At 40.2% G+C, this 10,520-nt stretch overlaps 1 protein-coding gene across 1 annotated transcript; it reads left to right on the plus strand.

Annotated features, from left to right (window-relative positions):
* Nucleotides 1–7,353: 7,353 nt before the first annotated feature.
* Nucleotides 7,354–9,944, plus strand: LOC148010078 (xyloglucan galactosyltransferase KATAMARI1 homolog). Its single transcript, XM_087673311.1, has one exon. It carries the CDS (start codon nt 7,653–7,655, stop codon nt 9,363–9,365), a length of 1,713 nt encoding a protein of 570 aa, XP_087529437.1. The 5' UTR covers nt 7,354–7,652; the 3' UTR covers nt 9,366–9,944.
* The last annotated feature ends 576 nt before the right edge of the window (nt 9,945–10,520 follow it).

Raw genomic sequence — 10,520 nt, forward strand, 5'->3', positions numbered from 1 at the left:
ACCTTGGATGTTGTCGAAGACCGAGGGAAAAGATGGTGAAGCAGCAGATATGTAGCTTTCGAACTCCCACAAGATATATGAGATACCTCAAGGGAGCCTTCATAAAGAAAAAGAAAAGAGGTGTGGAGTAACTATCCGGTTTGAAGTCTCACAGTTGGCACAAAATGATTCATGTAAGGATTTTCATAGCCATAAATATATTAATTAGTGGAGTAACTATATAGACTAATTAACAATGTATGAATATTTACATACAGTTCATCCTTCCTACTAGCATATCCCTTGTGTTTAACAAATCTATTATCCTTTAGCTATCTATTTGAATGGAGTGACCCTTGTAAGGTAGCTTTTGATGATTGTGAAATAGGAGCTAGTAAAGGCACCTAAAGGGGTGAAGTATTTTACATATTATCAGCAGACACCATGCATAGTATCATCTATTGTTTATCCCAAATCTAGGAGGAAAAATGGTATCACCTGATCTTTTGCAGCTAGTCGAAAGTCAGCATATCAGAAATCAACTACACGTACATGGAGAAGTTGTGACTTGCAATGGTATTTGCAACTAAAATATTTAGGCACTGCATTCTCTATGACAAGGTAGTTTTCTATACAAAGCGCGGAGGGGATTAGATTGTTTATGAATAAGTTACAGCCACCTAATCATTTAGCAAAGTGGTTAATCACTTTGCAAGAATTCGATTATGAGATTAGAAGTAAGCCATCGAAGCTATAGGGTATTGTGGAATGCCTAGTGGATTTCGGGGAGCTGAAAGAGACTTTGGATGAAGGAAGTGATATTGAGAAAAATTTTAAAATTGATACGGCTTCGATCCCATCTTGATATGCTGCTATCACGCGTTACCTATCAATAAGAGAGACTGGAGCCAATTTATCTAAGTTAGAAAAGAGCAAATTAGACAGTAGGTTTTGAGATCGTAGGAACATTATATTTGCAAGGGGTTGATGATATCTATCATCGATGTGTGATGCCTAACGAGGTTGCCTTCATTTTGGGAAAGTGCCATGATTTTGCTTCTAGAGGGCACTTTGCTAGACGGGTGACTTCCCAAAAAGCTTTAAGAGTCTGACATTGGTGGCCGTCCATTTTCCAAGATGCATTTGATTATGGTAAGAGATATGATACTTGTCAATGACATGACAGTAGGGAGAATAGGAAGTGGCCAATTACTCCAATTATGGCTATACTTTCATTTGAGAAGTAGGGCATAGATTTTTTGGTCCTATTACCCCATCATCTTCTACACAGAATAGATATATCATAGTGGCAATTGACTATTTTACAAAGTGGTCAGAAACACGAGCGACGAGGAAGGATGATGGAAAAAAGACAGCTAGCTTCCTATTAGAGCAGATTATATACCGATTTGGTCTGCCAAAAGAATTAGTATTGGACCGTGGAGCCCATTTCCTAAACAAGGTGACTAAAAGGCTGACTGAAGCATGGCAAATTAAGCACAATGGGCAAGTTGAAGTTACTAATAAATAGCTTGTGGGAATTCTATCAAAAATAGTGCCCAAAAATAAGGGAGACTAGGATAAGAAATTATATGTGGCGGTGTGGGCATATAACATGATGTTTAAATGAGTCATCGGCCACACCCTGTTCAAGCTAGTCTAGGGAGGAGTGTGTTTTGCCCTTAGAAATTGAGTTGCCAACTATAAGATTTGCAATCAATCACTCTTTGGGTGACAAGGATGAGCTCAAATTGCAGAGTCTGTTGCACCAAGAAGTGGCTAAGCATCGGATGAAGCAAGTGCATGATTTAAAATTGAACAAAATACACCTTTCAGAAGGAACAATTAGTTCTATATTATGATACACAAAGATAATTGTTTTGAGGAAATCTTGAGCCTAAATGGGATAGCCCCTACAAGATCGTAAGAATAGGGAAAAATAAGTCCATGGCATTACTGTGGCTAATCTTGAGGGAGTGGAGTTTAAAAATAAGGTTAATCTTAATAAGATTAAACCTTATTATCTCTAAATGCACTAATGAAATAAATACCTTGAATGTCAATGCGGGGCTAATCAGAAACCTACAAGAGAAAATATTGGTTGATGGGTAGCTTATTCCTTACTTGGAACACCCATACTTGGAGTAGTGATATCATCAGAGAAATCTTATCTAGTGGAGTAAAGGATATAAAGTGATTGATCAAGAGGAAGGATCATTTGTCTAGGAAATCATAGTCTTTTGTATGCTTACAAATTTTGATAAGCATCCTTGCTATATTTAATGAAGAAGGTGGGATGGATTCTTTAGTACATCCTCTGAAAATGCTAAATTTTGACTATCATAATTACGAGTAGAGGTGATGATGGTTGGCTATGTGAACCCATTGTGCGTGTACACATTGTACTTTGATGGAGCGTCTAGGGTTCCGAACAAGAAAGGGAGTATCGGGGTAGTCATTAGAGGTCCCTGACATAGAGTCACGATGAAATTAGCTATTTATCTTGGGGATGGATTTACTAATAACATGGCAGAATACAAAGCTTTAATCATGGGCCTGAAAATTGCTAAGAAGGGCAATATTCGTCAATTGTTAGTAAAGGGAGATTCCCAATTGGTATTGAACCAACTAAATGGGACTTACATAGTACAAAATCCCATTATTTCTATATATTATTGCACTGCTATGACCTTGCTTGACGGGTTTGATAGAGTGTCTCTTCAGTTGGTTCCGCATTATTAGAATCTATCTACGGCGGACTAGCTAGCAAACTTTGCTTATGAAGAAGAGATTTTCTTCAACTATGGTTCTAGTTTGGATATATCTATTAATGATGAGATAAGACTTGGTCGATTATGGGGTCTTTTGTCAGAACACACCCTCTATGGTAGGCGAGCGATGGTTAGTATGGGTGACGCAAAGAGTGGCCAAGACCTATTTTCCTTTGTTATATTTGACCCATAGGTTGGTCAAATGACACGTTATGCACACACCTCTTGCTATTTATGCAGGAGGCATAGGCCATAATCTGATGCATTTAGTTTCGAAAGATGTGCGTGATCATTTACAAGATGGGTGAGCTCGCGAGGTATGTATACATTATACATATTTTTTAGTTTACATATTACGTACATCACATAGTAAACCTGATTGAATTTATGGACAAAACTAATCATCGTTCTCAATTGCATGTTGGTAGATTTGTGAGTTTGAAGGAAATCAATCCAAATACGTTGCAAGAGGCTCGAGTATTGTCCAATTGAGGTGGTTTTTTTGGTGGACAAAACTTTTTCTCGCTCCATTTTGACTACTCAAGTACACTTACTCGTACATCTGATTGATAGAAGCAAGGGCAAGAAGAGTAAGCGAAAGACAAGCATTTCGTGCTAGACATGGACGTAATGTCCCATATCCAGAATATTTAAGTGCGCTTCCACATCATATTGATATAGATTGGCTACATGAAGAAATGGAGAAGATGGAAAAAGAGGAGGCGATGGATATATCCCAAGAGGAGTGGGAATATGCACGAGGTTGCTTATCAAAGGTGAGACATACTTATAATTAAATTATCTTTAGTTATATATGATATAATAATCTTATATATTTCATCTTTAACTAAATCATTAATATGATCTCAACAATGTACTAGTAGTGCACATTGTTTAATGCTATTTTGTGTAAAGGCAAACATTTTTGAACTCAACGTATAGATGATACGAGAAATACCCAGGATTGTAGTATCCTTGCAAACGTTCAGGATACCAATGCACCATGGAAGGTTATTGTGGCTTGATCCAAGATATTTTGAAGCTTGACTTTAGGCGATTTTTTATATATGTACTAGATGTGAAGTGGTTTAAAGAAGTAGTAACAACGGGTGAGCATTACACAATTAGATGTCATCCAAGTGGTTTTGTAGTGATTGACTCTACAAAATTTCACCAAGGCAAGAATGACACATTCGTACTACCTCAACAATGCAAGCAGGTATATTAGAAGCTATTTATTTTCATATATATTACTTCTTGATACATTCTCAAAATACAATAAATATCTAAGTTGCTTACTTTTTATTTTTTAAATGCAGGTTGTATATCACCCAATGGTAAACAATAACCGATGGTGGCACGTCATCTCCATATCTAATCGTTCAAAACCAATATATGGCAATGCTACCAACATAAAGATAGTTGATGACAATCCAACAATCAATGATGATGTACATGATGATGCCATGATCGATGATATACATGATGCAGTGCTGCAAGATGATCCCCGCGAGGATGTTCAAGGAAGTGCAGAAGAGGATAACAATATGGTTGCAGATGATGAAGAAATTGAGCATAGCAATACATCTAACAGTGGGATAGACTTGTTTGTTTCATTGCCTATTGGTAACATAGACCTAGAGGTAGATAGTCTAGCAAGGGCCGATCTCATTAAAGATGAGATTGATCACTCATTGTAGCATATAATTAGCTTTGAATGATTGGATGTATATTTGTAATACTCAGGAAGAAGTAAAGTTGGTAATGTATTCTAAAAAATACTAGTTGTTAAGATGTTTGATCATATTTAGGGACTTTATGAGAAATGAAAAATTTGTGCGTTTATTTTCGCATTCATAAGCGCGTTTAAAAACGCGGGTATATAGATGTGTTCTTCACGTCTATATACTAGCGCCAATAGACACGCTGATAAATGCGCCCGCTATTTCACGTGTACAATGCGCGTGTATAGGGCCTTTCTCTTGTAGTGTCAGCTATCCCTTGAATAAGGTAGTTTACCATGGTTTTTTTAGAACCTTATGCGACTCTCATTAGGGGAATTGCATTTGGGTCTTGTTACTCTATTGGCCCCCTATCATGTAATATGATTTACCCATGAAAGAGGTTTGCCCCTTAATCATTGGCTTTCTACTCTTTATGAATATCCCAACAGAATAGTTATTCTAAATGTATGCATTGTGAATAAGGTATTTTTCTTGAGAAAGAGATAAACACAATCCCAAGTTTTTGTTATGAAGATTTACATAATGCTTGAAGATAATATATCTAGTCTAACTAGAGGTACAATGTCCTAATAATTGATTTATTTGGTGAATCTAAGTTGGGCTTTGTAAGGGAAGCTTCATAAATTAAAATTCTTTTTAAGTGATAACACTTTTGTCGTTCTGAAATGAGCATCAAAACACTCATTTCCATTAGAAAGGTTTATACACAATAGAAGCATAGAAGATTGGTTTGGTAGAATTGGTGCGTTGTCAATGCTTGCTACTATGCCCACTACCGCACTAATAGTTCCCAAGCTTCTTATCTTGAGTGCCATTGATTGGAAAAGAGGTTCGGCTTCATGCAACGGCGCTCCCTAAGCTTCGGCAATCTTGAAGGATTATCGATGGAGAGTAATGAGACAATGGATGCAATGCGGCTGTAGAAGCTGCTTCCTTGGTTGCGGAGTATGGGAAGAGGCCGAGGAAAGGCACTTGGGTTTTGACGGAGAGGGGGATCCAGAAGGGGCCTTTGATGGGAGCTTGGAAACTTTCGTGATCTACTTTCCTCTCGGCAATCTCCACTATCGTTAATTATTAGCGAAGCTTCTCGTTATCGTCGAGACCTATTGAGTGTATATTGATGGCTGGCAAATCTTGCGGAGCTGGCGGAATGATGGCAATGGTGAAGTGGAGCATAGCAGCAGTTGCTTGGCGGCGTGACGGGAGTACGAAGGCAGCGTGTAGGTGATGGCGGCGATCGACGCCGAGCCGATAGGTGTAAAGGTAGGCTTTAAATTGTTTCTTAAATTTAAAGTTTTAAATTACTCCCCTCCCCTCCCCTAAGTCCCTTTCACATGTTGGGAGGGGCCGAGATATCACAAAATTTAAGCTATAATTTAAATAAGTACATATTAAAGTTAATTTCAAAAACCGGTTTTAAGTAAAATAAATATAAAAGTTAATATATGCTGTATTGAAGTAAGGATATTTGGCATATATTTTAAGTAAATGAGATTTATTAGTAAACTAATTATTATAGAGGACTATCATTCGCACCTTGAACCTTCCATGTTGATCTCAAGGGCATGCCTCATATGATAAAGTCATAGGTTTATTTCAATGGATGTATCTCCTTACTAGGCAAATCGTTTGTCGTGTTTAGTGTTAAATAAAAATGGGCACATTGCTTTTGATCCACACGGTTATGTTGGACATATTGACAGATCATTCATTAGAAATATTGACACATCATTGCATTCACACTTGCTCTAGGAGGACTTTCACATGGATGGCCTTCATTGGCGACTTGGATCATCTCCTACTTGCATTTTTGTTCTTTATCTAGGCATTTTGCATCAAGTACTTACCATTTTGATGTACACACATGATGTGATCATCTATTTGATTCTACAAGACTAGTCTAGATTTTGATAATCTTTTAGGCAAGGTTGGTTTGCCATGAAGTAGTATACTACACTTCATAAGCTTCCTTGAAATTGAATCAATTTTGGGGCCATCTAAACTACATTAGAATTACTTTATGGGTTTTTCATTAGGGCTAGGCAATGAGTATATATCGGCCATCTTCTATCAGGGAATGGTATTTTTTAAATCATGTTTTAGTTTTCACCATATGGAAGAGAGCTTCAACTCATTCTATGCACCATGTAGAAGGTACACGTTCTTGCCTTGGTTATGGTTTTGAGATCCCACATAGATTTGGACTGGTTGACTACCTCAATGCTGTGCATTTTGAGTATTATTGAGCAACAAAAAACAACTTTTTTCCATTATGCATGATTGTTTGTAAGGTTTTCTTCTCTTGTGACTTTTCTTCTTCAGGGAACATAAGCCAATTGGATTGATACGTTTAAATTATGTTGCCTAACAAAATACATAAGGATTGCATGCTTACAATATTTTGGGTGGTTAAATGCAAGGGAAAACGAAGGTATATATGGAAAGACCCTTTCAAAATGCACTTTCAGTACTAAGGGTCCTAAAATGAGCTCAAGCACCTATACAAAGGGTTTGGGTAGAGGGGTGTGAATGCAAGTGAAAGGAATAGGTATTCCAATAGTGTTTGTCGCGGAGTTGTACAAAGGAACCCTTAGATTTCATGAGGCTACTTTCAAGCTTTGGAGGAATCATGAAAAGATATAGGTGAGAAGGCTAGGCTAATATATTAAATGAAGTCCCTTGCGTGTGGGTGTTGGTGATGGACCTAAGAGGTCTTAGGCAAAAGGGGACCCTTGTTTCCATCTTCCATTTTGTTTAACGTTGAGCACCTACCTTTAAATATATACATATATTTATATATGTAATAATTGAATTGGTCGAACAAGAAAATGTCCTTGATGTGATGAGGATCCCGGGTCAAGAAGCCTTGGTTTTTTGACAAGATGCATAAAGTTGGTGAAATGAATCTGGAAGCCTGGATCTGGCGATTGTATTTGTTCTGCGGATCGATCAGATCCCTTGTGATTAATTAAACTCCTGAGCCATCAGTGAGCAGTCCTTTGGTGCTGATGATTAGTTGAGTAATGGAAGCCATTAAAATCTTATCAGGGTTTCATCAGAGAGCTTGATAATTCATCAGGCTGCAAGCCTTACATCATGTATTCATGCCCAGGAGCGTCAGGTTGATTGATTGTCCGTGCTCACAAGTATTGTCTGTATGATCCATTGGTCACCTGTTTTGGATGGTATGTGGCAGGTGCCATTTGTATCAGTACACAAATCCTTGAACCTTGATCAGATTCTCTCTCTCTCTCTCTCTCTCTCTCTCTCTCTCTCTCCCTCCCATATTTTCCTTTACAGGAAAATGCTTAAGAGTGCTAGTCCGAAGCCTAATTATGGCTCCAGAAATCGCTGTCTGGCATTGGCTGTGATGATTGGCCTCTGGTGCTTGCATTGCCTCTTCCATTTCTCCTCCACAACCACACCCCCTAATCATATTCATCATCATCAGGACAGACAACAATTTTCTTACCCATCCTCTAATTCTCTCACCTTCTCCACTGCAAGTGCCAGCAAGCATCTGATCTCCAGAAGCAGCAGCAATCTGCAGCAGCTTCCACATGCCAAGTACCCAGCAACATCTTTGCCACATGATGATGATGACGATGATGATTGCCATGGCAAATATGTCTATGTCCACAAGCTTCCTCCTGCCTTCAACCAAGACCTTCTGGCAAGGTGTCAGGACCTCAGCCCATGGGCTGACATGTGCAAGGTTCTCTCCAATTATGGCCTTGGGCCCAAACTTCATCGTCATGATCAAAAAGGCCCTAGCGAACCCCATATTAATGCCCCTATTGTATCAGAAAATGGGTGGTTTGCTACAAACCAATTTGCTCTGGATGTGATCTTCCATAACAGGATGAAGCAGTACAGGTGCTTGACACAGGATTCCAGCAAGGCCACCCTGGTGTATGTGCCTTTCTATGCAGGGCTGGACGTATCAAGGAACCTATGGGGCACAAATGTGTCTGCGCGGGATGCGCTGCCCCATGCGCTGGCAAGGTGGCTGCAGGGTCAGCCAGAGTGGGCAGCATCAGGTGGGGGGAGGAACCACTTCATGGTGTGTGGAAGGATGACATGGGACTTCAGGAGGCTGACACAGGAGGAGGCTGATTGGGGCAACAACCTCTTGCTCCTCCCCGCAGTAAGGAACATGTCCACCTTGCTGATTGAGAAGAGCCCATGGCACTCCAATGACTATGCCATCCCTTATCCCACATACTTCCACCCATCGTCCGACGCGGATGTGGTCGCCTGGCAGGACCGGATGCGAGCCCTCCCCAGGCCCTCTCTCTTCTCCTTTGCAGGAGCCCCTAGAGAAGAGAGAGAGGACTCCATCAGGGGGGAGATCATCCAACAATGCAAGCAGTCCTCATCCTGCAGTCTCCTGGAGTGTGATAGAGGAGCTAGCAAGTGCCATTCCCCCCTCAGTGTGATGAGATTGTTTGAAGGGAGTGTGTTTTGCTTGCAGCCCCAGGGGGATTCTTACACCAGAAGGTCTCTGTTTGATTCAATGGTGGCTGGATGCATCCCTGTGCTCTTCAACCCACACTCTGCTTATTCTCAATACGTGTGGCATCTGCCCCGGAGCCACAGTGCTTACTCTGTGTTTATACGGGATGAGGATGTGAAGAAGAAGAAGGTAGTGATTGAACATGTCCTGAGAAGCATACCACCCCAGCAGGTGAAACGCCTGAGAGAGCAAGTGATTAGCTTAATCCCAAGGTTAATCTATGCTGATCCGAGGTCGCAATTACTGGAAATGAAGGATGCGTTTGACGTCACAGTGGAGGCTCTGATTGAGAAGGTGGCCAACGGCAGGTTTCATCCGAGCAACGAAGAAGAAGAAGGAGCTGCCATGATGTGATCTTCAGCCCCGTTGAGTGCACAAAATTTGGTGTTGATTTTGTAACTGAGATTCACATTCACTCATGGCTGCACAGAAATTTCACCTGATTTTGTAATCAAAGATGGGAAACGGCCTAAGTGGCAGTTGTACAACATGGAAAGCTCCTTATATCTCCTGTAGATTTACGATCACAGTCTAATCAATGTGGATGGGCACTAGCCACATGGGAATGACTCAACATTCCTTTATACTTCCAATTCTTTGCATATTACCAAAGATGTTCAGCTTCCAAGCTCTCTCTTTCGATCATTGCCCTATATTTTCTTGTACCATGTCTTGGCTATTTGTAAGGCACAAGGAAACTGAAAAGAAACCGAATCAATGTTGTTAGCATGGATTGGAAGTATGGGTCTCTCAAAGTTCACCATATGGATTTGGCCATATGAGAAACATAGGTGGAATGATGTCCTTTCATGTCCCTAATGCTCTAGTTAAATGGTTGCAAAACAATCTTAATCACTAGGGTAAGCATTCCAATGTTAGAGCACCCAAGCTTCTTGCAAAGTTCACTATACTTGGATATTTTCAATGAAATTGTGAGGGATCTATCTCTATGTGCCAAAAGAAGGGTGCACTATGGGGGAGAAGATCAATGAGTTTATCAAGCATGGTTGAAGCCCCCATAGGTTGTTACTATTTTTTGTGACGTGCTTTTGGTCTTGATTGACACTACCATTGAGTGGTGAATTGTTGTGGTTCTAGGGGTTGATCTAGTATTGACACATCTACTCGACACGTGGAAAACCCCATGCTATTGTCCACTAAGACCTTATAACTCTTGCCCTTTTAAGGACATTCCTATGAAATGACCCCACCCTTGCTAATGAGGTCATCTCTGGAGAGTGGCTAACATCATCTTGTGTTTACATGTCCACTTGGCCCTCAATTGGTCGATAGCCAATGTCTCAAGAGTGGTTGGCATCTTGTTGTGTTTGCATGTCCAATTGGCCCTTAACTGACCGATAGCCAATGTTTCAAGGGGGATAGCACCCCCCTTGACTGATGTATAGGAAATGCTTGGAGGGGACTAGCACTCGCTCCTTTAAGTGCCACATGCATGCATATTTCTCAAGGAAAAATGATATTCCTTATTGAAACTGGACCATCAATATG

This window comes from Lygodium microphyllum, chromosome 30 (genome assembly GCF_053477565.2).
Source record: "Lygodium microphyllum isolate KBCC chromosome 30, Lygodium_microphyllum_v1.1.10, whole genome shotgun sequence".
In the NCBI taxonomy this organism is placed as follows: Eukaryota; Viridiplantae; Streptophyta; class Polypodiopsida; order Schizaeales; family Lygodiaceae; genus Lygodium; species Lygodium microphyllum.